Here is a 27,858-nt window from a genome sequence, read left to right on the forward strand (position 1 = left end):
CGAAGCGACGTGCCGTGACGACACTGAAAGCCGAGGGCACTGGCGATGGACCGAAGCCACTAAGATCCAGGGTTCATCCACTCGTGCGCTTGGCCGTGGGCCCCTGCCCTGCCCCTCCCTTCCCTTCCCTTTTGACTGGCAGGGAGGGAAGGAACGACTGAAAGGGGAGGGGTCCCTGCCACTCTGCACAATGTGCGACGGCAGGGGACTCGGCAGCACCTGCTAATGCTAAGTCTTTGCTGGTCTCACCTGCCAATGCCTATGTCTGACGGTCGCGTCGACTGTCTCCACCCAAAAAGCGACGACGATCGCGACGCACATAGCTCTTCCACACCTGTTCGACACATCACAATGGCACGCGTTGAGAGAACACGTGCACCGGCTGACCGCTCTGTTCAATGGCACAAGCACCTTCTTCTGTCTACGTGTACCTCAGTACCAGGCTGTCACAAACCATCTCCCTTCACTGGAGTCGCAGCAACCGCCGGCCTGATGTCCCGTGGGGGCCAAACCGCTGTAACCGCCTGTTGTCGACAAGGATTGCGTACGCTGCATGCACCAAAGATCCTTCAGCTGCATTTCAGTCCCTTTCTCGCTCACTTCGTGCGTCGACCGCCTCCACGAAACAAGGGGTACGACAGAACAAATGGCCAGCCACGCCCATGATCCTAGGCCGAGCCGTTTCGGCTGCTCTCAGCCTTGCGGTCTAGATCACAACAGCTGACGATAAAACTGCTGACGTCCCCGACCTTCATTTTCTCTCTTCTTCTTCAACTTTCAGTCGTCTTCTCTTTTCAACTTTACCCATGCCGTATCCAGGTGTCTGTCACTGCTCCAGACCGCCTACATTGACGAAGGACAACCGTTCCAATGCCCAAGAAGAAGTCGCCTCAGGAACAGCTGTCAGCTTTTTGGTCCAGCTTCCACTCCAGGTCTCCCGGAAAAGTCACCTCCATCTTTCCCCGTGCCCTGTACGCAAACCTTCTGCCATCCTTGGATGCCAACCATCCCAAATGGCGTACCAATGAGCACTCCACCTCCCGCAACGCCCAGGAGTCGTACGAGGCAGCCGCGTGTGAGTGCCGTGCCCGCGTTCGCCGCATCGTCCGCGAGTGTGAACGCACCAATGAGAAGTTCACCGATCCCGATTTCGACATTGAACGCGATCCCAGCAACAATTGCCTCAATCGCCTCATCCGCGACGATGCTCAAGTCGTGGCCAATGATCAGTACATCGAGGACGATCCCAAGGCTGCTCCAGGGATGGCGACGACCACCAGTCGGGAGTTCTGTGATGCGAAACCTGGCTCGCAAAATTGTCGTCCTGGAGCCGGCGTTGAGTATACCTTTGGCTCGATTCACCGTGTTGACTGGATCTTCGAGAACCCTCAGTTTACCATTAACGGGTTCTCCTCGTCTGATATCAAGCAGGGCAGCGCTGGTGACTGCTGGTGGCTTGCTGCCATTGCCACTATAGCCCACCGCCGTGACCTGATGGACCGCGTCTGTGTCGCTCGCGACGAGGAGTGCGGCGTCTACGGTTTCGTCTTTCAACGAGACGGCGAGTGGGTCTCAACGGTCATCGACGACAACCTTTATCTCAAGATGAAGGACTTTTCCGACTACCACGCCAATGTCTATGATCATACGGGTCATAGGTCGAGAACATGGCGCAAACGTTATCAAACTGGTAGCGAGGCACTGTATTTTGCCAGATGTGACGACCCTAACGAGACGTGGCTTCCCTTGCTTGAAAAGGCGTTTGCCAAGTGCCATGGTGACTATGAGTCTCTGACAGGGGGCTGGCCTGCGAAGCTGTCGAGACATGACTGCGCGTTACACGACAGTCACAGACATGTCGAACCGCGCGACAAGCTTTGAGGGAACTCGCGAGCACTGACGAGGCTTCGTGTTCTCGCTAGCTGCGATGGGCTCAAGCTGCTACTCAGAGCGAAACGGCATCGCCATGAGTCATGCCTACTCCATCTTGCAGTCGAGGGAGGAATCGGACGAGGAGGGTCGGCGCGTTCGTCTTGTCAAGATTCGAAATCCTTGGGGCCAGCGCACCGAGAGGGGGCTTGGCGAATGGGCTGGCGCCTGGTCTGACGGCTCCAAGGAGTGGACGCCGTATTGGCTCGCAAAGCTTGGCCACGAATTTGGTGACGATGGTGTATTCTGGATGTCATTTGACGACATGCTTCAGACGTTTAGCCATATACATCGTACACGGCTCTTTGACGAGCGGTGGACCGTCGTGCAGCGATGGACAGCCGCGCACGTCGCATGGGTCACGGGCTATCTGCGATCAAAATTCGTACTCGAGGTCAAAGAAGCTGGACTCGTGGTGCTGGTGCTCGCACAGCTTGACGATAGGTACTTCGAGGGCTTCGCTGGCGGATACAGTTATGAGCTACACTTTACGTTGCAGAAAGCAGGGGCTGGCAAGGCAGGGCAGGGCGATCAGATCTGCCGCGTGCGACCCGCTCACGAGATGGAGAATCGGAGTGTCAGCTGTGAGGTTGAACTAGAGGCGGGTCGATACGAGGTCCTCCCGAAAATCACAGCTACGCGCGAGAAGGACGCGTTGAGCGTTGGAGACCTTGTCAAGAAGTACGCCGACGTGAACCCGCAAAAGCTGCGCCAGGTGGGCATGCAGTATGACCTTGCCCATGCCAAGGGAGGCGTACCGGACGAGGACGGCGCGCTAGAGAGCAAGAAGACCGAGCTCAAGCGGAAGAAAGCTGAGAAGAAGAAAAGGATGGCGGACAAGAAACAAAAGGCGAAGACTGAGAAACAGAAGCAGCGCGCTTTAAAAAGGGCAAAGAGGGCTATGAGAAAGGCCAAGAAGGCTATTGACGAAGCAGTTAACGGCAATGATTCTGGAGATGGCGTGAATGGGGCCCAATGTCGCGAAACGAACACGAACACCTCCACCGACACAAATGGAGAGCAAGACAAGAAGGATATAAATTCCTCTCAAGCCACCAAAGGCATTAATGACGATACCATTGACGATTCCACGTCCACGGCGGACTCAACAGCCATTGAGCAGGAATCGAAACACGATGCTGACGAGCATGCGAAACCTATCGACGATATTGCGAAACCCGCCGACGACGAAACGACGCCCCCCACGACTGCTGCGGTTGCAACCACTCTGCTGACGCCCCCGTGCCAGAGCCCTGCGAGCGAGTCGGGTGGGAAAGAGCAAGAAGCCACGGCAACTGTCCAGCCTGCTGAAACAGAGGCGGCAACGGAGACTGAGAAAATCGATTCTGAAGATTCTGATTCCGAATCATCGTCCGAGTCTGACACCGAATCGGACACGGACTCGGATTCTAGCCATGACAGCAGCGATGACGCCGAAACGCCGTGGAACGCCGTTTGCGTTATCGGGCTTCGCGTTTACGCCCGTGATCCTTGTGTGTCGGTGTCGCTGGTCAAGCCTGACGACGATTTTGAAGGGGCGGCCTTAACGGTCGATGGGGCGCCTGCGGGTGCCACAATGTGAGGTGAAGGGCAATATCGGGCTTTCGTGAGAAGGTGGAGCAACGTTCTGAGTACACATAGGAAGGCAACTATTTTTCTATTCTCGCAGCCCGCCACAAGTTCCTCACGCAGCGTCGAGCTCAAGCTTTGCATAGTGCTCCCGAATCTGTTGACTCAGGAGGCCGCCATCCGCAGCATATTGCGCTAGCTCCAAGACAAGCTGAGCCCATAACTTGCATTCTTTGTCATTCCTGAGCCTCCAGTAGTCAACAGCGTGGTTCCAAGCAACCGTCACCAGCCACTGGACCTCCTCGGGCGGGAAGGAGAAGCCGCTCTTTGTTATAGACCATCAGTCAATTTGATACCCTTTGCTCAGCAAACCAGAGGCTTACCTCTGCCGAGGCTCTAGCTTTGCTGATCGCCTCTTGCAAAATCTGTCTGCCCAGTTCGCTCTCAAGTGGGAGCACGGCCTGGAACAGACATCGTATGTATTTGGCCAGCCTCGCCGGGTCGAACCGTTCAAGATTCCAGATCTCGTTGATGATCTGTCTCAGCGCCGAATAGAGGTCTGCCAGAATCAGCACAACAATCCCGCATCGGGTTCGGTCACAGCCCGCCTACCTCGCGGGGGGAGGTGCCCCCTAAGAAGACAATCCGCCATGGACTTGAAGGTCTCGACAGAGGTGCATCGCTTGGCTTTGTGCACGATTTCGCTCAGCTCATCAAATAGCTCAAGATGAACTGCTGCCTCGAGATCAAAGACCAGCAAGCTGGCAAACTTCTGATATAGGTCTTTTGACGTGAGCTTATCCATCTCGTTGAGACACACGTATTCCTGAATCTGAGTATCGAATTCAACCACATGTTGCCTGAGTGAGCTATACACTTGCGATTGTCGCTCGACATCATCTTGAGTGCGGGCTACCGAAGCCATTGCTGAAGCGACGACAAAGTGGCTAAGTGTAGACCTGAGACGAATGTCATCGGCCTCCTGAGTCGGGATGTCGGATGGATAGTACTCGCGCACTGCGAGCCCAACTTGCATCATTCGTATGATGTGGTCGAGATCCCACGAACCCAAGCGGCTGATCCCGAGATTGTACGAGTTCTTGCAGAACCAGTGGAGCTCTTTGACGGTATAGAGTAGGTCACCCTGAGAGTCCTTTGGAGCGCGCTTGATGTCCTCCACAGCTATGCTCTCGTCAGCAGGAAGCACTTTATAATGCGTGGTCACCCATGGATTGTACCGTGTTCAAATATCTGACAGAGCTCTTCGACCAGCTGTCTCTCCACCATCGGCGTGGGACCCGAAGTAGCGGTCGCATCATCGCCCATGGCGCCTTGCAAACATCGAATGGCAGATCTCAAGAGTGCTGGGCGGTGCAACTGCGTGGATGTGCAGTTGTCAACCAATGCACTGATTGCTCGATACGTACATAAATCATCGCCATGTTTCTGTGCATCAAGAATGCAAGCGTATAAGAACGTTGGGTTGTTGGTACCTGCCTTGGCGAGACCCTCAAGGCCTTGCTTGACATGATCATGAAGTTGATATCGCAGCCCAGCTTTAAAAATGAGATAATTTGCCAGCGGCTCACCAGGAGGCTCGGCGATGTAATGACTTATGACGTCGAGCAGCACTTCTTTCGGGGCGTTATTCTCAATCGCGCTACGAAGTCGTGATCTTCGACGTCAACCGTCAGGAAATTGGTGAAGCGCTGGAATCAGGGGCCCTACCTGTAAAATTTACCAAAATTGATCGGACCAGCCTTGACGAAGACGACCTGATTCAACGCCAGTGATGCCTACTTCCTGGCCTCTGCATGATCAGACTCCGGCACGGTTTCAATCTTCTGCCAGATGATCTCAGGGGCAATTAGCTGGTACACTTGTGTTGCTGACTAGCTCGGACTTACAGTATGTGCAGCCGCGGCGGTCGAGGCTTTCAGTGGTTTACCTCGAAGGACACAAACATCGACTAAGACATTCGTGACAGAGTCCAATGCTGTGGGCGTAGATATCTGACGAACAGACATGGAAAGTCGTCGCAAGACGGCCCGTTCGATCCAGGCATCCCGCTCACAATTTGCGATTCGAGTTTTGAGCCATTCATCGGCGCTGTCACATCCCAACTCTTGATCTAACTGAAATAATTGCCATATGTGCTTCTCGATCAATCTGTAGTACGGCTCGGAGTGGTTGAAGCTCCTCACTAGACCAAGGATGCAAGTGGCGTAAGCCTCCTTGTCAAACACACCCGGTCTCGATCGTTGAAGAACCTCAAGGCGTAGGACTAACACGACGGGAGTTTCGCCAACCTCCGAGGATATGCTTTGGACAATATTGGATGCAGTCTCGAAATCTTGGGGCTCTTCTGTGCTGAGGAGGGCGTTGACAAAAGCACCACCGATAATAAGGCGTAATTCGGCGGCTCGTCGGGATAACCTATCCAGTGCTGGAGTGTTGATAGCTTCATACGCTCGACCGAGCCATCTGGTTGCCGTGGAGAATTGATTATTGGTCAAATAGCGTTTACCAGTGTCAAACAGAACTTCAGCTAGGTTTTCAGCTAACGTCGGATCTAGAGATGCCCGCAGCTGCTCAACCTTGGCATACATGTGCTCGGCAACGTCAATGCGAGACTCCTTCAGGGCCTGCGATTCTAATATCAGCCCAACCATGCCACTGAATGAGGGCCTTCAACAGGGACATACAAGGGCGGTACGGAGAATCAGATATTCTGCTTCCAGTCGGTGGGTCAACCCGAGCTCTTCAGGATTGAGGCTTGGACGCAGCCTGGGGAAAAGCAAAGTATATTCTGCTGCCTTCTGCAGAACTATGACTGTGCTGCCATAGTCTTCGTCATCTGAAGCCGGGGTTAGTCGGACAAAAGCCTTAGAAGAATACGCACGCCCTTACCAAAGAAGAGTCTCGCGACCTTGAATGCCATGGAGAAGAGCAACTCGACATCCCCCATCTCGATGTCTAATCCTTCTTCCCCGGTCCAGAGAGCCAGATGCGTCATCAGAAATGCTAAAAGACGGCTTTGCAACAGCAGCTTCGCTCGGATTGGGGGCATATCTGCAGATTGACTGCGTTGAGTGGCGATGCAGAGGTTGAACAGCTCTCTTGCGCGGCTCGCGAGCTCCACGCCTGAGCGTTTCTTCAGCGCCGATCTTGGCACAACGCAGCTGGCGGTCTGGGCCGCTTCCGAGAGCCTCTGCACCAGGGCATTGATGGACGGAGAATCGATCAAGGAGGGCAGATGTTCCTGGAGTGACCTGGCAAGCTCTTATTCTTGTTGTCAGCAGTTGGATGAACGGCAATGAATTGGACAAGACACACCCAACAGTGCCTTGACCTTCTCCAGGTCACTGTCTCCGGTTCTGTGGCCGCCCATCGTGGTTGATGTTTGGTACCTGTGGTGAGGTCCTTTGGCCTGATATGACAGCGTGGAAGACCGCCAAGGAGCTTGGTGTCTGAGTTTTCCATAGAGGCAATAAAAAAAGGGACGATGAAAGGAGGCTCGACGCATTGATGCCGCTGCAAATTTGTTGAAAGGCGGGTGTTGCTAAGAGAGGCAGGCGTATTGGGTCGAGCCTGCCTTGGACGTGAGCCGGACACTTACCATCTTGCCCAAGGTGCAAATATGTGCCAATACGAGGTCAAAGAAGAACATCAAAGAATGTGACAAGCAATTCCCCCCAGATCACTAGGCTTGGCAGAATCGATTGAGTCTTGGTACTAGAAACGCCTGCTACAGAAAGAAATCCCATCAACAGCCCAAAGTTGACTACTCGGATGAAATGCCGAGATGCAACAGCAATGATGCCCTGATATCCGTGCCGACCTCCTGCCCTGGACGCCTTCAATGGCCTGCCTGTTTTGGTTTTGACCCGCCCACAACGCCGAAAGCCATAGCACGCAAAAGTATATGGTCCCCATCGTCACGATTCTATAGGGTCGTTTGGTAGGAAGTTGCCCACGATCAGCGTTGGCCTGTCAACACACATGTTAGAGGGAAGGTGATGGGCTGGCAATTTATCATGGGGTTTTAAACGCACAATTTGTGATCGTCTCTGCGGATCATGAATGAGAAGCAGCATCGCACAACAGGGTGGGTCGCCTCGTCATCAGGACTCTTCAGCGTACACGCAGTGAGAAGTGTATCGTGAGCTGGGTCGAAGGCGATGGTGCCAAACTCCTCCCAGTATCTAACCAACGATTCTTCCGTCAGGATCTCGTGCAAAGAAATTTTACCCTGTACCTTGTCAGTATGAACCCCAAGAGTAGGCGAATCGCTGCACTTACGTCGCGGAGATTCTCGACGGGCACGTGAATCAACTCAGCCATCTCCGCGTTGCCACGGAAGATTTCGCCTGTTCGCCTCCAGCAGCACGCCGGAACTGCCATGCTGGCGAACACGCGGTCGTACTCCATCAACTGTTTTTCGAACCACATCTCGACATAGACGAGCTCCATGTCTGTCAAGGTTTGGGCCTTTTCTCGAAACTTGGGCCTGAAGCGGTCGATTGTGCGTAGGATCTTCTGTTTCGACCCCGAGGCAATATGGGAATCAAGATATTTGCCGAGGCGTAGGTACCCCTTGACGTAGACAAATGGCTTTAACAGTCCAGCATCGTACTTGGCCTTGAGCACGCGCTGCATGCGTTCCTCGGGTGTATCGTTGCCCGACGGATCCGCCGCTTGCAGGTAGTATTCCCGAGCCTTGTCCTTGTCGGCCTGTATAGCAGTGCTAGGTCGCGCGACGGTCTTGGCTTGGTCAACGTTGGGCGGGGGCAACATGGACCCCTGCTGCTGCTGCTGCTGCTGCGACTGTGCCTGTAGTTGATGTTGTTGGTGTTGCTGCTGCTGTTGTTGCTCTCGCGCATGCTGCTGCTGCTGCTGCTGCAACTGGTGTTGCTGCCTCTGCTGCTGTTGCAAAACGCTGTGACCAGCATTCGGGAAGCCTGGCAACATGTCGTTCTGCCCCTTGCCTTGACTGGTTGAACGCGGGGCTGCTCTGGGGTTCGTCGCCGAGTATGTTGCCGTCATTCTATTAGCTAGTCCTGGAAGAAAGTCATGCAGCGAGTCTCGGAGGCGATCATGTAGTCTGGTGGTAAGTCTGCATGTCTGGTAGTGGCCGTCAACCAGGCAACCAGGCAATCGGAGGAATTCCAGCAACCTAGTAAACGAGGCACCGCACCGACGCATCCAGTCCCCAGTCACCGGTAACAAGAAAGGAAGAAGCATCAGTCCCAGTCACGGTACAAGAAGGAGAAAGCGATCACAATCCCGAGACTCGGGGCCTGAGCCCCCAAGAGGCAGCCCAATCTGGCTCCAGGCACGATGCAGACAAGGGGTAGGGTAACGCGACGCTTACATTGGTTCATGTTACCGCCGCTGGCCATGCCGTTACCTTGCAGGCCAGAGACAGGCGAGGGTGACACGAGCTGCAGTGGGTTCCCCTGGCCTAGAACAGCGCTCCCAAAGGCGCCGGGCCTGGCGCCTGAGCCCGAACCCTGCCTGCCATTGGTATCGAGACGAGTCTCGACGGATGGCGGAGGCCCCATGGCCCCTGGGGATTGGTCGATCGAGCTGCGCGCCAGGTCGGGTTGAGACTGGCATTGCGACTGCGTCTCCGCGTCATCGACGGTAGACGCGCCGTGAAGGGCCTTGTTGGGCTTTTTCGTGTCGGGATCGCGCGGTTCGTCGTGACAGAGATGACCGATGTTGCGCTTAATACATCGTGTACACGGTCGTTCCTATGCCAATTGCCCGCGCGTCAGTCAGTAGGGTATCGTCGCGTCGGGGAGGAGGGGCAGGGAGAGGGAGGCCGTACGAGATCGCACGTCATGTGCTGAACGAAAGAAAAGACACTATCTGTCAGCCGTGGTTCAGTAGTAACAAAGTCGTCGCAGGTATGCGAGCGATCAGTTCATGCGAGGGGGGCGATGCAGGACGGTGGATGGGCGGGCGAGGGCGTCGCGACCGGGAAAAGAGGTGGGCATGAGCACCAGTCCCACGGCATGGCCAGTTCGGAAGCTGCTTAGGCTGGTTCGCAGACGCAGGTCGTGTGCATCAGGAAGATGACTTACAGATCGTCGACAATAGACGCAAGCTGCAAAAGACATGGGCGGACCATGCCGCCAATCATCAGCCCAAGGTACGAAGACGACAACGACACGTCGCGTCGGAAGTCCGAGCATGTGCGAACGAAAGGAGAGGGGGGTATTCCAACCCAAAAAGGGGGACAGAGAGGGAGGAGGGGGGGGGCAAGCGACAGAGGGACATACCATGATTCACCTTGCGGCGCTTCTTGGGACTCTTGTGGGTGTCGTTGGGCGCATTCTGCTTTTCGCGCTTCTGGTCTGCCTGGTCAGGCTTTGACTGCGAATCCTTGGACGTCTTGTCCATGGTGGCGGAGGCGTTCGACTCGCCCATTGAGGACCGATCCCATTGGGTCGAGAGGTTACGCAGAGAAGACGAGGGCTACGTCGTTCGCAGATGGGGGCGGCGGCTTGGTGCAGGACGAGAGCAGCAGCGCAACACGGGGCCTAGATATGACCAAGTTTGGGGTAGCAGGTTTCCCCCCGGCGGAGGAAGAGTCGGAGACGCTGTTCGAGACGGTGCGTTGGTCGTTGCAGGAGTCGCGCTGGCCGTCAGCGCCTTTCCAAGGCTACGCTCAACAGTCTCGCGTGAGGGATTGACGGGTCGCGTGTGTCGAGGGGCCGAGGGCCTTTTTGGAGTCGAAGCTTCCTGGGCTGGGGGGCGGGCGATCCAGGTGACATGAGGATGGAGGGAGACGCACGCACGCAGCAGCTCGCCAGGCAGGGCCAGTCCAATGCAAGGCAATCCAATGCCAATCGAGAGGCCCGCCTAGAGGTCAGCTCCAGCCAGTGGGAGTGCCGCCAGAGTAAAAAAAGAACCTAGAGGTATCGGGGTAGGCTGCGGGGCTTTGCGGGAGCCAGCTGGAGCGCCAGCGCACTCTTCCCAGGCAAGCCAGGGCACACTGGCGCTGCCAGAACCGAGGGGTAGTTTGCAAGTGGAGCACTCGAGGCCCACTCCTGGCCAGCACACCTCTGAAGGCGTACCTTACCTCTGTACCTTACTGTACAAACGTGCGTACATGCTGATTGCCCCTTCCTTCCTCCCCTCCTTCCATCGATCTTCCCCGCTCCAACTCCCCCAACCCAACAGTGAGGTGAGAGCTGGCGAAGGGAAGGATTGCCTCGGGGCTGATGCTACCCTCCAATGGGCAGGAGCCTTACCATTTTGGTCAGCCCGGAATGTTTTCGTCCTTCTTCCCTCGAGCCGACCATTCCCGATCGCTCATTGTGAAGGCATCGCCGAGGAAGCTTTACGGAGAAAAGGAGGGCGGCATGCAGGATCGATCGGTCACTGTTTGCTCTATTCTTCATATTTCATTGGCACTCGTCATTACGTCTTGTCATGCCCCACGCTACCCCTCTTCTTCATCACCCGCATCGTTCCTCACCTTAGATCGCCACGAAGAAGCTCTTCTCCCCCTCCTTCGGCAGCACGCGCGCCGCCCGCATGATCGGGTCCTCGCAGCTCAACCGGATCCTTTCGGGCGTCGCCGGACTCTCTAACCTGAGAAGCCCGTCTTCGCTCGCATCCTGGCCCACCGTTGCCTCGACGCCGTACTGCCGCCTCGCCGCCCGTAGTCCGTCCCGGATGGCGAAGAAGACGGCGCTGCCCATGAATAGTGGGGGCTCGCCGACGCCTCGGCTCCTCTGAATCGTGCGCAGGTCCTTCCACTCGACGTCTTTGAGCAGGCTCACGTTGAATGTTTGGGGAATGTCGCGGAAGCCTGGGATCTTGTATGCGCCAGGACCCCTCGTGAAGAGGTTGCCCGCCATGGGTCCGTTGCGCAGCCACAGTGACTCCTCCATCGTAAACAGGCCCATGCCCTGCACGAAAGCGCCCTGGATCTGGCCATAGTCGATGGCTGGGTTGATCGACTGGCCCACGTCCATCTTGATGTCTGCCCGAATGCACGTCGAGGTGCCCGTCAGCGTGTCGATCTCGACCTCGGCTGCCGCCACGCCCTGGGTGAAGTAGAAAAACATCTTGCCGCGATTCTCGCCCCAGGTGTAACCGATCTCTGGTGTCTTATAGAATCCTTGCGCCGAAAGGTTGACTCTGTCAAAGTATGCCGCATGTGCAAGGTCTTTCATTGTCGCCTTTGCACCGAGCTTCTCTCGGTAAGGGGCGAGGCGCTCGTTGAGCTGCTGACAAGCGTTGTGGATGGCGTAGCCGTTGAGATCAGACGAGGCAGACGCCGCGGTTGACGAAGCATTGGCGACCGTGTTGGTGGCTGTCTCCGAGATGAAAACGTTATCGAGCGGCACTTGCAGAGCCTGGGCTGCGATCTGCGTCATCTTGGTGTGCAGACCCTGACCCATCTCTGTGCCGCCATGGGCCACCAGAACCGAGCCGTCATGGTAGATATGGACTAAGGCGCCTGCCTGGTTGAGGAAGAGCGCAGTGAACGAGATGCCGAATTTCGTAGGGATGAGCGCAAGGCCTCGCTTGCGCCACTTGTTACTCGCGTTGAATTCTGTAATCATGGCTCGCCGTAGTTCGTAGTGAGACTCTTGCTGCACCTGCTCGTACATCAGCGGCACGTGCCAGTCAGTGAGGGCTTGGTTGAAGTGTGTCGTCTCGAGCGGCTTATAGAAGTTGATTTCGCGGAACCTCTCTGCTGGGATGCCCAGGCGATCGGCCACCTCCTCCATGTACGTCTCGGCGATGAACATGCCTTGCGGTCCACCGAAACCACGGAAGGCCGTGTTGGACATGGTGTTGGTCTTGCACAGACGGCCTCGGATATGCACATTGGGGATCTTGTAGCAGCCGTCGGAGTGGCTCATGGCTCGCTCGCAGACGGCAGCGCTGAGGTCAAATGTCCAGCCTGCGTTGTTGAAAACGTCAAGGTCCAAGGCCTGGATCTTGCCGTCCTTATTCACACCGACCTTCCACCGACCCAGAAAGGGATGTCTCTGACCTGACGTGACCATGTCCTCCTCGCGCGTGAGCATGCATCGTACAGGCCGCTTCGTCTTCTTCGCCGCCAGGGCGAGTGGTGTGCTGAGCTGGATAGATCGTGTTTCCTTGCCACCGAAACCACCGCCGAGTCGCTTAACCCGAACGTTGATCTTGTTTGCCTGAACGCCGCACATGCGCGCCGCAAAGACTTGCGTCTCGTTGGGGTTTTGCGTGCTTGCGAAGATCTCCATCTCCCCGTCTTCCAGTTTAGGCACTACAAGCGCCGCCTGCGTCTCTAGGTAGAAGTGCTCTTGGCCACCCATTCTCGCGGTACCAGTGAAGACGTGGTCGCAATTCTTGAATGCCTCTTCCGCGTTTCCATTCTTGATCTCGCGGAAGTACTTGTGGAAGCTCTCTTGCTCGATGGCCTCCTCGATTGTGAGGATGGGCGGCAGTTCTTCGTACTCAACCTTCACAGCGCGAGCGGCCTCGGCCGCGCGGAGGGCAGTTGTTGCAAGTATCATAGCGATCGGTTGTCCAGCCGTGTAAACCATGTCCTCGGCGAAGAATACCTCATCGAAGTTGGGCGCACCCCAGCGATTGAGTTCTGGGGTGGGAATGTCGTTCTTGTCAATGTAATCAACAACGCCTGGAATATCAAGCGCAGCGGAGTAGTCGACCGACTTGATCTTGGCGTGTGCCTTTGTGGAAAGCACGAAACATCCGTGGAGCTCGTTCTTGAGTGCGGGGGTGTCGTCAGTGTATTGAGCTTCTCCTGTGACTTGTTTCAGTGCTGCCACATGGTTCTTCGACTTGCCAACAGTCTCCTGTTCGTAAGCGGCCGCCGTGTCTTTGTCTTCGAAGCCCGTCGACAGGCTGCGCTCAATCTCGTCGATGGCCTCCTTGTCGACGTGCTTATTTTGGCCATCAATGTTGGTAACGACGTCGTGATAGAATCGGTAGAAGAAGCTGAAGGCGAGGGCTTTGCGATATGAGGCCATGCCGCCGGGGACACTGAACTGTAGGTCAAAATCGGTACCAAGCGCACTCATCGTGCCCTCGAGTGTCTCAAGCTCGGCCAGCCGCTTGCCGACAAGGTAAGCCATGGCATTTTTGGCAGCTACCGTCATAGCAGCCATGCCACCATAGATGATATTGCAGTCAGTAACGACACCACTATCATCGAGTTTGATCCTGAGAGCACCTGTGACAATGGCAATATCGTCATCCTTGCGCTTGGCTTGCTTGTAAGCACGGAAGAACTCCCCCTTACGCTGCGTTACTGGGATCCGGATGGACGCGATGATGGCGTCCTGCGGCAGAGCAGTACGGCGGTACCCAGTGAAGAATTCGGACATGGGAATCTCAGTCTCCTTCGTATGCGATTTGGCCACCAGGACAGCGTTGGCAGCCCAGAAGACGGGGTTCAGATCAGAGATGGGAGACGCAGTAACTAAGTTCCCAGCAGGGGTACCGACGTTGCGAATCTGGCGTCCAGCAAAGTACTTCAGCTGCTTGTGCATAGCCTCAAAAACTTGTGCCTTGTCATGCCCGTAATGTGTGATGGCCTCCTTGCACATGTTTTCGAGATCGGTAAGAATGACGTTGCCTCCAATTTCGAGGTGATCATCTTTAAACTCGTACTGCCGCAGTTCTGGGATATCTCCGACAAATACCGACACGGGATACTGCAACGCCTTGAACTTGATCTCAATCTGTGTTTCCGTGCTGCCGCCGATGATCTTGGCCGAGGGATACACACTCTTGATCTCCAACAGCTGCTGGAGAGTCACGGGACGGTACCAAGTCTTCCGCTTGTTGCCGAATGCCAAAGGTCGCATTTCGTGTTTTTTGAGCGCCGGTGGGAAGATGAGCTCAGTGTCCGGGTTGTACTCGATGAAACCAGGGGGCGTGAATCGCTTGATGGGCTGGTCATCAAGCGCAGCCTTGTCCATGCAGCAGCCGCCGCTCTTCTCGCCGTCGCCCTTCTCCATACAGCATCCCGAGCCGCCCTTGGCAGTGGCTTTGCCGCAAGCATTGGAGCTGCTGAATGTCTGTGCCGCATCGAGAATCGGCCGGTAGCCGGTACACCTACACAGATTACCGTCAAAGGCTTCCTCGATATCGTCGTCGGACGGTGACTGGTTGTTCCGCAACAAGGCGTATAGGCTCATGACGATGCCGGGTGTGCAGAAGCCACACTGGCTTCCGTTGCTCCTAGCCACGCGCTCCTGAGCAGGGTGTGGAGCCTCCGTATTGCCGATACCCTCGATTGTGATGACATGCTTGCCGTCCAAGCTGGCGAGTGGTGCCAAACAGGCGTTGACGCTCGCATGATAGATGGATTTTGTTGTAGGGTTGTACTGTGAGATAACAACAGTGCAGGCGCCGCAGCCGCCCTCACCACATCCTCTGGACAAGCCTCGTCAGCGCAGCTCGCCACCTCAAACGCCGGGGGCAGCGGGAACATACAGCTTCGTGCCGGTCAGGCCGATACCTCGAAGGTATTCCAAGAGTGTTACTTCAGGATCAATCTCGTCCAGAACTACCCTTGTGCCGTTCAGGAAAAAACGGATCGTATCGTCGAAGTGGGTGGTCAAGGTACGGAGGGGGCCAGCGTCCCTCTCGGGTGATACAGCGCCAGGCGCCATGATTGCGAGGCGTGTTTCAGCTGGAGCAGTGGATCAAATATGAGTTGCAAGAAAATTGTACAGCAACGAAGGGTATTGTCGATTTCAGCAAATACGGCCAAGGGTTGGAGGGAGAGGACGAGAAGTGGAAGTCAGAGTCGGCACGCGAAGGGGGTGTTCCCCTCTTATCAGTGGAGGCGACCGGGCGTGGATGGCGGTGTCATCTGCGGCGGTCCACGATCTGCTTGTGCGCCGATTGGCATCCAGCAATCGGACAAAAAGTGTCTGACGGGACAGCTAGCTCTTTTTAGTAACGCTAAGTCTTGATGTGCTTCGAGGCGGTCGAGACTATGGTGACCCTGGAGCAACAGAAAGATCCGTGAAAGCCAGAATGGATTGGAGGTCGAGAGAACGAGACGAATCACAGCCGTTAGAACACTGCTTATCAGTGCCAGTCCCTTGCAATCGTGGCTATCAGCATCGCGGGGCAGCTCACAGTGGGTCTGCGCTTGATGGATTGCCCCGCTGCTTCTCCCCACGTTCGGCCGGCTCCGTCAGTCGTGTCGTTTCGCGCGTCGGCTCCTTCCACCTGCATATACGCACGTTTCTTGCATTTCGGTTGGCTCGACTAGGAGGACGGTGGTGAACGTTGACTGCTAATAACGTCTTGCATCATGTCGGAGACGCTTTCGGTTTCGAAGTCTGACTTGTGGGAACGAGAGCAGCCACACTGAAGATTGGAGTCGGTCCTGCAGCAAGGGCGCTCAGCATCACCAAAGGACAGGCAGCATCAGCCTCTCGAGGAGCCGTGCCAGACGAATGAGGTCCTCGTTCAGAAATCACATCACAGCCTCCAGATATAACCAGTCAATATCGACGCGGTTGCCATGCTTATCGATGCAATCATACAATGGAGGCTCCCAAGCACGACGCGGAGTCTTTACCCCGTGGTGGTAACAGCAGAAACGAACTCCTCGTCTCTCAGGAAATCGAAAAATGACCGATGGCTTTACGCAGTGGCGGCATGGTGGTCTTGATATGAGCCATGTTCGTCTCCCAGAGGGTGGATTCGTAGCTGCGCCGAGGCTATCATGAAAACCATGATCCAGTGGTGCCTTCAACCCTTTGAAACGACCTTCTATGCCGTAGACGTTACCCTGCAGAAGGATCAGGCGACTTGAGTTTCTATTCAGGCCAAGAGCCTCGAGGGCGCTCAGTTCACAGGCTGCCTGAGGCCAGTCCAGCTCTGCGAGACTCTCAGCAAATCGTCAGGAAAACCATTGCCACTGTTCCATGCGTTCTGTCGAAAGCCGCGTTTTTTTGATGTCATGAGAATCAGCAGGGAACCCTCCGGCGTGAGCTATCCATTGGCTCGGCAGCCATCGATGGTACATGTACTGCTCGATGTGCGTTCCATAACCTGCAGGATTGGCCGAACAATTGGCCCTGTGATCTAGGGTTCCCTCAGCTCTCAGACTACACTTCCACGACCGCGCATCTCTGATCAAAACCTCGAATGAGACTAGCAAGGAGTCTGAAGCAGCCAAAATGAGATACCGAATATGTCAAGAGCGTCAAGGGGAGTTGGTCAAATCCCGTGATCCGTCTGTACAGACGCTTACTGTTTTCTCTCCTTCAAGTCTCGAGCGATGACTTATGTCATTCTCGTCGCCATCCATTGTGATACTCTCCGCTCATGTAACTCTCCCCACCCATTTCCATAGTCCAGTAGGCAGTAGCTGGGATTAATGTTGCATGTACTCACGGTGCTTGTTGAAGGCTGTCTATAAGCTCTAGAGTGATAACCTTAGCAACCTCAGTCCTCGCGTCAAGATTATTACCCATTAGGTATATCTCAGGTACAATTTGACGACTATCTGGCCGATGCGCCTCTATAGCTCCAGAGCTAGTAGTTGGCATCTTCCTGATCACTGACGTCTATCTAATATCCGAGATCTGTTAAAACTCAGAAGGTCAAGGACTACGGGACACAATAGTTACCCGAAGAAGTACATAGGCGGGCAGATGTCTGAAACTGACACCCGGACGAACCCAGTTTCATTCTCTGCATTAGTTGAATTTACTTCGCTCTGTTTTGTCGACTTAGTGTGCACATGTTGGAATTTTGCGAGTGAGCCAGATCGTCTGGACCCCCATGAATACAACCATCAAGCTGAATAGCTGCCTCGTGGTTGTATGACTGGGGCCCGTCAATGATTGTGGCTGGTCAGTCAGTCTTGCATAAAGGCCATGCGTTGTGTTTCTGACATGGCTCAGAAAAGGGATCATGCTAGCAATCAAGATTAGCTACTTGTTGGGAAGACCACATCTTGAAGAGCAGCATCGCCGCAATTCTCAATCATGGCATGTCAGTCCTGTCTCGCCTACACACGGACAGCCTGTAGAAAAGCCCTGCTCTCATTGCCCTGGGCCACTTTTGCGATGGGAGTCAAGTAGGCATCCTCGCTTCCGGTCGCTTGCAAATGCTGAATATACCTCTGCGCCACCTTGAGCCAACTCGACTTCTCTTGTCGGCTCGCTCTGGACCCCTCCCAGACCCATATCGTCTTGCCGGCGTCATCCAACAGAAACACGTCACTGCCGTCTAGGTCGGACAAGCGGATGGAAGCGTCCTTGACAAGATCAAAAGCCAGCTGGCCCGACGCGTCGCTGAGGCGGAACAGCTTTTGCGGGAGCGAGGCCGCAGCGCCTTCACGCGGAGAAGACTTGGATGCCAGCGGCTTGGGGCATCGGAAACCGTCGACGGGCGCGTCGTTGCTGCCGCCAAGAAGGCCGACGACAACCCTCGCCCGCGATTCCGACTGCGCAAGCACCTCTGCATCGACATGCTTCTCCAGCTTCATATCGTGAACCACCTGTGCCGCCTTGGCCTTCTCCATGGGACTGCACTTGCCACCTTGCCACACCCAGATCTTGTTGCCCACATCGAGCACAAAAACGTCTGCTCGTCGAGGCTGCGCCAGGTCGGCTCGACCTCGACCACAACGATTCCACTGCCGGACGCCGGGTTCTTGAAGACGCGCAGCAGAGTGAGAATCGCCTCGGGCTCCTCCTTCTCGACATGGCGAAAACCAGACTCGACGCCACCCCTCCGGATGTTGATTCTGGGGAACAACCTGAGAAACTCGGCAGACGGGTTACCCTGTGTCTCGCGGTACTGCGTGGCCGCGCCGTGCAGAAACTCATCCAGTTCCACAGTCTTGTACGCGGCCGTGCCGGCCTCGTCTTGCGTGGTGTGAGCACCGAGCCAGAAGAAGATTTCGTGGCCCAGTTTGGGCTGGCCGTCTTTGTCGTCTCCGAGTTGGTACGAGTGGAGGATAATGAAGCTGTCACCATCATAGAAGGTGCCGTACTTTGCTTTGGGCCAAGTAGCGACCTCGAAGCGCTCGATGCGCCAGATCAACAGACCTGGCTCGAGTCCAACTTTTCCATCCTGCCAAGCAGGCTCAGATGCCGCCGAGTTGTATTTCACCTTGTGGTCGAGGTCGGTGCCAATCAACTCGACATTGCTGTCCTTGATGTCGTATTCCTTAGGGTGTACCAAACCGTGATTCGGAGCCATGGTGTGTGATAATTATCCGAGAATGATGGAGTGGCAATGATGACTATTGGAAGGACACGTAAAGACAGCAGCGTGGACACGTTTGATGGAGGGAAGAGTTCGAATGCTTGTTTGCACTGTCAACTAAAGACTGGAGAGCTTCAACGGTGGGGTCTTGTTCGTCAGCTCGAGAGCTCGTGCGGGGATGCCGCATGCGATTGGATGACCTCGCCCATACACCCCTTTCCCTGCCCTCAATCGCAGGTACATGTACAAGCATCCGTTGTTGTCGCAGTGTAAATGTAACTAAAATGATGCGTAAAATCCTGGTTCGCGTGAACCTTGAAATGTTTCATTCAACCAAACGCCTTGTTCCAAAGAAACGGTATCCGTACAACGCCCAACGAAAAGTGTCAACATAGCCTTCGTCATCCATACATGTATCGATCTGCCTATCAGCTAAACGGGCTCGCAAACCCCAGCCAGTCTGACTCAGGGTCTGGCATTCCGTTGTTTCTGATGGGCTCGCCCGCGCCGCCCATCGCCTTCAGTGCTTGCGAATGTATGAGGTTCGTCTGGCTGTTCGGTATTGTGATCCCGGGCTGAGCGACTTTGGGGTAGTTGAAGAAGTCAAAAACATCCAGGTAGTCCAATTCGCTCAATGACGTGATCTGGGTCGAGGTCGGCTCGGCGCCGGACCTTCGGGTTGTGGACGTCAGCGTCACCAAATCATGGGCGCTCCTGTAGCAAGTCGTTAGCTTCCGCTGCAAATGTTCAGCCGGGATCCCTTGGGCGGACTTACTTCCTCATAGCAGTAAATGTCATGTCGCCCTGTCTCCCCCTCTGCACGACTCGTGCAAGGATTTTGGCGTAATTGTCAGCTACTTCCCAGTACCTCCCCACATGTTGGAGCGTCTCAATGAAAAAATCGACGCGCGGGTCGACAGGGCACTCTACGGTGGCAGCGTGCACGAGAAGTAGCCTTGCCGCCACCCACAGCGAGAATGCAAATGGTGGGCCGAGCAAATCGAGGCCGTTCGCGTCAAGCACATCCTGGGCGATGTCGCCAAGACTCTGCACAGCTGAGAGACATCTTTGCATCGCATAATGCGACGGCACGAATATGTTGGAGCGGATTGTCGGATAAGCTGCAGAGGAATGGAGCCGCACAACCGATGTGACAAAGGCGCTGTGCAACATGAACCAGTTGGCCACGCGACTGGCTGGGTCCGAGTGACAGAGGGCTGAGATTTTGCTGTACTCGCTGGGCAGGCTTTGGAGCCAGTTGTCAAGTGCGCGGTCGAGGATGCGGTACCTGTTCCGCCACCGAGCCATTTCTGGCGACGAGGTAACATCGATGGATACTTTCAGGAAATCGTGCACTCGACTGAGGATACGCAGAATCTCGCAGTGATAGGAGAAGCTGCCGAGGTTTTCTGGCCGGTTGACCATGTGTGTGGGTGCACCATGCTCGGGCGACCAGCTCCAGGGGCGTGTTTCCACAGGGACGTTTCTCGAAAATAGATCGTAGGAACAAGGCAGACAACGCTGCATCTTGCTATCCTCGAGCATGAAGTCAAAAATTGTCGTGGCGATGGTGGCGTAGCGGTCAAGCAGGTACACCATCCAACAGAGTCGTCGCCGACCCTCGTCCTCAATCCAAGAGTCAGGTGGTGCGTTGACGACCCGCCGCATGGAGCCCGTCTGCGGCATATCTTCTGCATCAGCGGACAGGAAGACGCTGCTCTCTTCACAGAGGTCGAGTTGCCTCACATTCTGCGCAATGAGGGCCAGCAGGTTCCAGCCTCGCGGCCCGTTTGATGTTCCCAGCTCGTCCAAGCAGAGTATGACCAGCGCTCGCAGTGCCTCGACGCTGACTCGTTCCATTGCGTATATCTGAACAGTGTGTTTGGACACAGCGTGGTAGTGGGCCTTCATTTCTGGCGAAAGGCGGGGATCTTTGCAAAATCGCAATGTCGTGGCCACGATGGCATGGAGCAGCACGCGGTCTGCTTCGGTGAGAGAGGTCGAACCAAAGAAGGCGCCGAAAGTCGTCTTCCGGTCGAGGATAGGACACCAGGTGTTGCAGTGTTTGAAGTAGAGGTCGACAAGTGTGTAGACAATGTCGTGAGGTGGCAGATCCGTGCCTGAAGAGATCGAAGACGGGCTCTTTTCGGATGTGATGGAATTCCCGGAGGAATTGTTGAAAGGATTCGCTGACTGACAAATTGAGAAGTGCTTTGTACCGGATGTGCGGTCACTCCCCGTCTCCTGGGCCTTCGCCAGTCTGCCAGAAGGGCTCCAGGAGTATACAAGTCCCGGCGTCCTTTGTGACGATGGCGTCTTGACCCTGTCAGCCCTGGGGCCGGCTGATGATGCTGCCGTTGGCGTCGGGATGGCGAAAGGCATCGATCTGAGATGAGGCATGGTTGCCGATGGCGGGCGAAAGGCCGGATGAGACGGAGGCAAGATGGTCACCGGCAATGTGATCCTCGACACGTCGGCCCAAGGCTTGCAGAAGGGCATCAATCCGGTTCACCTTGGCCTCGAGCTCGAGGCTGAAGCCGATGCGACTTCCAGGCTTCTGCCTCTCGAGATAGACACATGTCCTGTTGTGACGGGCACACCAGGAGCAGGCGGGCTCGGCGCGATCACACTTGACCTTTCTCGCTTTGCACAACTCGCAGCTAAAGGCCCCGTCAGCATTTTGTTCTTGTCATTGGATATCCTCTTGCCCCCAAAGGAAGCTCGGAGTGGACACGCTGTGCGTAGGACAGGGCGATGGTGATGATAAGGATGGTCAAAGACGATGGAACCCACGATGTCTTCTGGTACTTGACCCGCTTCCGTTTCCTCGGTGTCGCGGCCGAGTTGTTATTGGGGGCTGACTCCTCACCACTGGAGGCACCAAGAACGTCGGGCTCTTGCTCGCCCTCGTCGTGACTGAAGCCCGAGTTCGCTTCCTCCTCGGGCACGCTGTCCGGACGTGCAGTCATGTCTAACGTGGTAGTCCCGTGCACTGGAGGGACCAACTCCACATTTTGCGACAAGTGAGATTTGGGAGGTATTTACTCTCCTGCAGTTGCGTCTGGGGGGTGGGAGGAGGCGACGATGTAAAGTATAGATGGGCTGGACCTCAGAACGGATGATGGATCTAATGGATCTGGATGGGGGTGCAGAGCGAGTTGCGTGGTGGCGTCTCTGTGTCTTTGAAGATGGGGTCTGGTCAGGGTGTCGGTGGTGGGAGTTGCGACAGCCCGTAACCGACGAGATGGGAAGGGGGCTTGCACGTCGATCCTTGGCGTGACAACAGCGGACGAGACGAAGGCACGGCAGAGGCACAGGGCAGGTGAAGGAAGGCGACGTGGAGAATGCTGTAGAAACAGCGGCAAAGTACCTTGAGGCACTGGAAGGCAAGGGAGGTAAGGTAGGTGGCTAGGTACCTAGCTAGGTAGGTAGGTAGGTAGGCACTACAGGTTGCACACACGTTCCCTATCGGACAGGCGACTGGGGGACCAACAGTCGTCGGTGGGGTTAGCCTCTGCTTCTTGCAGTCGGCCGTGGGCTTTCCGGGGCAGGCGCCAGGGCGGTTCCGGGCGATTTGGCACCTGAAGACAGTCATCTCGGGCCTTGAACCCCGACTACAGCCTGTGCCGGCGAGGGCTGGCCTGCTTCAATTTGGTGTCAGCCCTCCCTGACACCCCCTGACACCCGACCCGACCACAAGCAGCGAGGGCGGCTTTCCGACCGCCCCAATGGCCTGTTTGCTTGGCCCAGCATTTCTCCTCTTCGCCGTTCTGTTGCTGACGTGACTCCATGTTGCTTGATAATAAGTTGTGTGTTTTTTTCTTTCGTGGTGTTCCTCCATCGTACCAAGGTCCTGGTTTCTTCCGTTGCCCCGCCACTAGTGGCGTTGGCTGCCCTCTTCGAGAAGCCTTTGGATGAGACAATCGCCAGAAGCTAAAATACCCACGGCATGTGCACCAGAGGCATCAGCCGTGAACTACCTGTCTATCACGGAGGGTGGAGGGGGACTGCAGCAGGCTTCGTTTGAGCATAGTTGGCGGTAGGCGGACGGGAAGTGGGAAGGTGCCCGTACCTACGACGCAGGATGGGTGGATGAAGGAGGGGAAGGATCCATCACAAACGGGGTCAAGAATGGAGAATCGAGACAATGTACAGGTACGGCGCCTTCGCCCAACTGACGCACCATCACAGAAGTACAGGCAGGCTACCGAGACCTGGCGACGAGCATCTGACAAGGTGGTTCTTTTTACGGCGCCGCTTGGTCTGCCCCACCGTTCTATTCGAAGTTGCTCAAGGTGGCCCCGGCAACACCGAGCAGACTCCGGATTGAGATGCAGGTACGTACCTGTCCAGGCGCTGTCCTCTCGGTGTTTTGCTTTCCCCTGTATCGCCCCTGTGGCCTGGCTGCGCCCACCTAAGTACTTCTTTCTGCCTTGATGTGCCTGCACGCCCGTGCCTCGGCGCCACGCTTTGACAACGAGGATCATCCTCATAACTACATGTATCTAGCTGTTACTCCGCCGCCCACCAACGGCCTCTTTACCGACAGCACGTGTTTGCTCGTGAAACCAATTCTGAAGAAGCTCATACATCTCCCATCGACCGCCGTTTTCGCAGCAGCCTGTGCAAGCTACATTGGCTGTGAAAAGCAAGATCTTTCATCATCACGTCTTGGAAGTCCGAGGCACGCACGACACAACGTTGCATCGTCACCCGCCACTCCAGCACCCTGGTAGTGCGGCACGAACCAAGAGTAAGTCCTTAATTGGGCATGCACGTTCTGAGCCTCAGCAAACCCCGAGCTGCAGCGAGCGATCGCATTGACCAATAGCATGTTGCGTCCTGATCTCTCATTCTCACGAGCACATCAACCTTGCCGCATCTCACATGATTCTGTATTAGATCTAGGTGTAAGGTAGGCAGGTGTACGACACAAAAGCAAAGTGAGGGGAGGGAATGTGGGTAAAATTTTGACATTTCCTTCCATACATCTCCAACGGCAAAAAAATACCCCGTGGGCTACAAACGTCGCACTAGGTACATACAATAGATTGGTCGCCGACCATGGTATATAAACAAGAAAAACAAATTTGCACCGATCCCATCCTTACCGTCATGATATCGAAAACTTTCCGCTTTCAACCCCCCCCCCCCCCCAAGAGCATGCCCGCGTGAGATAGTTTACTCATTAGCCCAGCCGGCGCTCATCTGCACGGCCTTCTCCCACTTCTTGAAGCGCTTGGCCGACTCATCGTCATTGATCTGAGGCTTGAAGATGGTGCGGCCCTCCGTGTTGGTGTTCTTGAGGTCGTCGAACGAGTCCCACACACCGACGGCCAGGCCGGCAGCGATCGCAGCGCCAAAGGCAGTTGTCTCGCGCATAGCGGGACGGTTGACAGGCATGCCGATCAAGTCAGACTGGGTCTGCATGATGAGGTCCGAGTTGCACATGCCACCATCGACGGCAAGCTCGGTCAGAGCGGCGCCACTGTCCTTCTCCATGGAGTCGAGGATGGCCTTGGTCTGGAAGCAGGTAGCCTCCAGAGTGGCGCGGGCAATGTGACCGCGCTTGGTGTAGGCCGTGATGCCGAAAATGGTGCCACGAGCGTCATCAATCCAGTAGGGGGCGAAGAGGCCGCTGAAGGCGGTGACGAAGGTGCAGCCACCGTTGTCCTCGACCGTCTCGGCCAGGGCGCTGAGCTTGGAGGACTCCTCAATGAAGCCGAGGTTGTCGACAAGGAACTTGACACTGGAACCAGCAACGGCGATGCTGCCCTCGAGAGCATAAGCGCAGCCGCCCTTGTCACCGAAATCGAAGGCAATTGTGGTCATGAGACCGTGGGAGGAGATGACGGGCTTGTCGCCAACGTTGTAGAGGAGGAAGCAGCCGGTGCCGTAGGTGTTCTTAGCGAGGCCGGGGAAGAAGCCCTTTTGACCGACGAGGGCAGCCGACTGGTCACCCAGAACACCGGCAATCTTGATGCCCTTGAGCGAGGTGCTGGCCAGGGAGCCGTAGACGTCGCTGTCGGCAGAGCGGACAATGGTGGGCAGCTGGACCTTGTTGCGGTCGACACGGAACCAGTCAATGAGCTCGTCGTCGTAGGCACGGGTCTCGATGTTCATGAACATGGTACGCGATTTTTTTGGTGACATCGGACACGTGAATGTTTGGGGGGGGACCGCCGTTGAGCTTGTAGACGAGCCAGGCGTCGACGGTGCCGAAGGCCAGGTTGCCGGCATCGTAGGCGGCCTTGACCTCCTTGACGTTCTCGATCAACCACAGCAGCTTGCTGACGGAGGGGTATGTGGAGAGAGGCAGACCGCAGCGCTTGGTGAGCTCACCGGCGCCGAGGCGGTGCTTGAGACGGCGGACGAGCTCCTGGGCACGGGTGTCGGTCCAGACAATGGCGTTGTAGAGGGCCTTGCCCGTGTTCTTGTCCCAGACGACGGTCGTCTCGCGCTGGTTGGTGATGCCGACGGCCTTGATCTGGCTCTTGGAGTGACCCTGAGTCTCAAAGGCCTTTACGGCGCCGTCAATGCACGTCTCGACGGAGGAGATGAGCTCCTCGGGGTCATGCTCGTGCCATCTTCACGCGTGTGTCAGCAAAGGGTGAGTGTGTGGGGGGAGGGGCAGCGCCCACTCGGTCGCCTCGGCACATTGGCCCACGACGACCACTGTGGTTTCTGACGCCCGGGTTGTAGGGGAAAGTCCACTGAAACTCACCCAGGCTGAGGGTACAGCTGCTTGAACTCGAGCTGGTGCGTTGCGACAACCTCACCCTTGGGGTTGAAAATGAGGAAACGAGAGCTGGTGGTGCCCTGGTCGATGGCACCGACAAACTCAATGTTCTTCGACATGGTGACTGGTAGAGATTCCTTGATTCGAGAGGTGAGGGAGGAAAGCATTCAATGGTTCCGCGACGAGTCCAGAGAAGTTGAAAAGGGAAGAAGAAGAAGAAATAAGTCGGCGAGCTGGGGTATCTAGAGGAGGGCTTGAGTAAAGCGCGGGGGAGACGCGGGGATAACCGAGGAGGTGGAGGAAGAGACAAGAGGGTTTGAGAGGTAAAGAAAGCAAGACATGTGTTCCACGATGACGGGCGGCGGTTGATATTGTAGCTCCTGGTGACGGGCGCGAGCTCGTGGGCGGGACATGGGAAGTGACGTGGCTTAGAGGGGAGCTCCAGATCAAAGAGCCCCTCCACGGGGAAACAGCTTGCTCCAATGCCAGCGCCTGTAGGTCCCCTCTCCGACGCCAGGCGCACTGGGGCAAGCCCCCTTCCTTCCCCTCACCCCGACTCCTCCGCGTCTTGGGAAGGCAGGCAGGCAGCCAACAGGCAGCGGCAACCGAGCTGGAGGAAGCTACTCGCCCGAAGCCCGACCACAGGTACGGTATGGTACGAACGGCGCAGAGGTTCGGACTCGTGCCTTCTCGAGGGTCCACCAAGTATCGAGTACAGGTCTGGGGGTGCACAAATGGTACATCGCATCTCGCAGTGACATGTCTCTTCCCCCCCCCCCCCCCGATATAGGACCCCAAGCCCCCCCCCCTTCCCTCAAGCCCCTCCCCGCGATTGTGGAGAACGTGGTGTCACTTCCATGTGATGGATGGTTGATCCATGGGCCTTTCCAAGTTCCCACGAGACGATTGGGGGTTTGCTTTTTGGGGGTGCAGGGCCCCTGCAACCCCGTACTGGTGCCTGTTAGCCAACCCCTGTGCCCTGGAGCTCGAGGGTTGGGAGGGGAACTGCCTGTAGCCTTCCCCCAGAGGCCGTGATATGGGGTGAGCTGACAAGACCCAGTTGGCTGGGTCCGCTGGGCCGTAAAATGGACAATGCGTCAAAGTCGGTCGATCACGAGCTTCATTGAGATTTCCTCGTGGCCTGTATCTGGCTCGTGCGGACCCGTCAGATGGAACATGGGCACAGAGGAGTTCGTGTCCTGTCAGACCGTCTGACAAGAGGCGCCGGGCCCTGGTCGGGGTAAAACCCCGAGCATACAGGGCATGTGGGGTATCCGTGTGGCCCGGTAGCTCAGCCGGCGCGGTGCATCTCGGGTTCATCTCGCGCCTTGTGGGCTGATGTCATGGAAGCGCCACTCCCACCGCCACCTCGGCTCGGGCTGCGTTCGGTCAACGACACCGGCCCTGTGCCAAGAGTCTGTTCTCCTCGCTGAAGACGGTCGGCGCTATCCCGGTCTTTGCCTCCGGTGTCTCCAGTCTTCTGGTTTTTTTTTAACCCTTTTTTTGCTTTCGCCCGGCGGTCCGTTCGTCCTCTGAATCCAGCCTACATTGTCGGCCGTGCCGTGCGAGCAGGGATGAGCCAGCCTGCTGTGCTGAACAAAGATCTCATCCTTCGCAGTTGCGACTAATGCGAATTCTCCTCTACTCTAACGCTGGGCTGCGCACCGCTTGGCAGGAACGCCGAAGCCAGCCTGCTGTCTTGTGAAAGTGGATTTTCTCGTTTGAACCATGCGCGCCCATATCTCCGACCACCCTCCTCTATCAGCTGCAGTGTCTTTGGCATGGACCGAGGGTGCAAGAAAGCCTTTGTGATCGAGCCTCCCACCCGAGGCTTGCTCCCCCCCGTCACACACGAGACTCTCATCGTCTGACGCCATGGCCGTTTTGAGCTGCCGACATTGTGGTTGACTCTGTGCCATGCAGATCTTCGTGTCTCCTTGTCACTCAATCAATTTTCATAACCTTGCGCACTCCAACAAGATGTGCGCTGCCCGCAGATGGAGTCGCACCCATCGCGGCTTGGTGTCTGAATCTAGCAAGTGGACCACGTCATCGGGGGCCCTTTTAGCTTCGAGATTCACGAGCCGGCCGCGCCGTCGCATTTCCCCTCTTTTTCGATCCCACCTCTTTGCGACCATCACTTGGTTGGGTGCAGCAGGTTTGCACTAAGAGTCGCGCTCCCCTTTCAGCTCACAGGATGGTGCCTGCTCGGTCGTTCGCCAAGTTTGGCATTTTTCTTGTCACCTGAAGGATTGCGAGATGGCTGGAGGGGTCGTTCATATCCACCAGGTTGACACAACTTGCGATCCATCGCGATAACTAGAGGCTCCATAACGGCGCCGAAGAGCCGAAAACGCCACCTGTGCCGACCAGCTTGTCCTGTCCAGCTGTAGCAATGG

At 56.1% G+C, this 27,858-nt stretch overlaps 7 protein-coding genes across 7 annotated transcripts; 1 reads left to right on the forward strand and 6 right to left on the reverse strand.

The window, feature by feature from the left end:
• Nucleotides 1-870: 870 nt before the first annotated feature.
• Nucleotides 871-3,511, forward strand: VDBG_05798 (calpain-13; the record flags this gene model as incomplete). The annotated part of the gene is made up of 2 exons (XM_003004639.1): nucleotides 871-1,846; nucleotides 1,923-3,511. The coding sequence occupies 2 exons, from the start codon at nucleotides 871-873 to the stop codon at nucleotides 3,509-3,511; spliced, it is 2,565 nt and encodes an 854-aa protein (XP_003004685.1).
• Nucleotides 3,512-3,613: 102 nt separating this feature from the next.
• VDBG_05799 (conserved hypothetical protein) lies at nucleotides 3,614-6,889 on the reverse strand (the record flags this gene model as incomplete). The annotated part of the gene is made up of 9 exons (XM_003004640.1): nucleotides 3,614-3,823; nucleotides 3,882-4,057; nucleotides 4,111-4,680; nucleotides 4,737-4,829; nucleotides 4,926-5,019; nucleotides 5,406-6,143; nucleotides 6,204-6,355; nucleotides 6,409-6,780; nucleotides 6,835-6,889. 9 exons carry the CDS (start codon nucleotides 6,887-6,889, stop codon nucleotides 3,614-3,616), a joined length of 2,460 nt encoding a protein of 819 aa, XP_003004686.1.
• A 316-nt stretch (nucleotides 6,890-7,205) lies between these two features.
• On the reverse strand, nucleotides 7,206-9,906 carry VDBG_05800 (transcriptional regulator; the record flags this gene model as incomplete). Its single annotated transcript, XM_003004641.1, has 7 exons — nucleotides 7,206-7,488; nucleotides 7,554-7,750; nucleotides 7,801-8,552; nucleotides 8,873-9,254; nucleotides 9,468-9,534; nucleotides 9,588-9,610; nucleotides 9,796-9,906. 7 exons carry the CDS (start codon nucleotides 9,904-9,906, stop codon nucleotides 7,437-7,439), a joined length of 1,584 nt encoding a protein of 527 aa, XP_003004687.1.
• A 1,082-nt stretch (nucleotides 9,907-10,988) lies between these two features.
• Nucleotides 10,989-15,152, reverse strand: VDBG_05801 (xanthine dehydrogenase; the record flags this gene model as incomplete). Its single annotated transcript, XM_003004642.1, has 2 exons — nucleotides 10,989-14,913; nucleotides 14,974-15,152. 2 exons carry the CDS (start codon nucleotides 15,150-15,152, stop codon nucleotides 10,989-10,991), a joined length of 4,104 nt encoding a protein of 1,367 aa, XP_003004688.1.
• Nucleotides 15,153-17,515: 2,363 nt separating this feature from the next.
• VDBG_05802 (Gelsolin repeat-containing protein) lies at nucleotides 17,516-18,714 on the reverse strand (the record flags this gene model as incomplete). Its single annotated transcript, XM_003004643.1, has 2 exons — nucleotides 17,516-18,035; nucleotides 18,092-18,714. 2 exons carry the CDS (start codon nucleotides 18,712-18,714, stop codon nucleotides 17,516-17,518), a joined length of 1,143 nt encoding a protein of 380 aa, XP_003004689.1.
• Nucleotides 18,715-19,148: 434 nt separating this feature from the next.
• Nucleotides 19,149-21,689, reverse strand: VDBG_05803 (conserved hypothetical protein; the record flags this gene model as incomplete). Its single annotated transcript, XM_003004644.1, has 3 exons — nucleotides 19,149-19,434; nucleotides 19,496-21,106; nucleotides 21,514-21,689. The coding sequence occupies 3 exons, from the start codon at nucleotides 21,687-21,689 to the stop codon at nucleotides 19,149-19,151; spliced, it is 2,073 nt and encodes a 690-aa protein (XP_003004690.1).
• Nucleotides 21,690-23,901: 2,212 nt separating this feature from the next.
• Nucleotides 23,902-25,578, reverse strand: VDBG_05804 (glycerol kinase; the record flags this gene model as incomplete). The annotated part of the gene is made up of 3 exons (XM_003004645.1): nucleotides 23,902-24,831; nucleotides 24,881-25,307; nucleotides 25,445-25,578. 3 exons carry the CDS (start codon nucleotides 25,576-25,578, stop codon nucleotides 23,902-23,904), a joined length of 1,491 nt encoding a protein of 496 aa, XP_003004691.1.
• Nucleotides 25,579-27,858: the final 2,280 nt, after the last annotated feature.

Source organism: Verticillium alfalfae, genomic scaffold (genome assembly GCF_000150825.1).
Source record: "Verticillium alfalfae VaMs.102 supercont1.6 genomic scaffold, whole genome shotgun sequence".
Classification (NCBI taxonomy): Eukaryota; Fungi; Ascomycota; class Sordariomycetes; order Glomerellales; family Plectosphaerellaceae; genus Verticillium; species Verticillium alfalfae.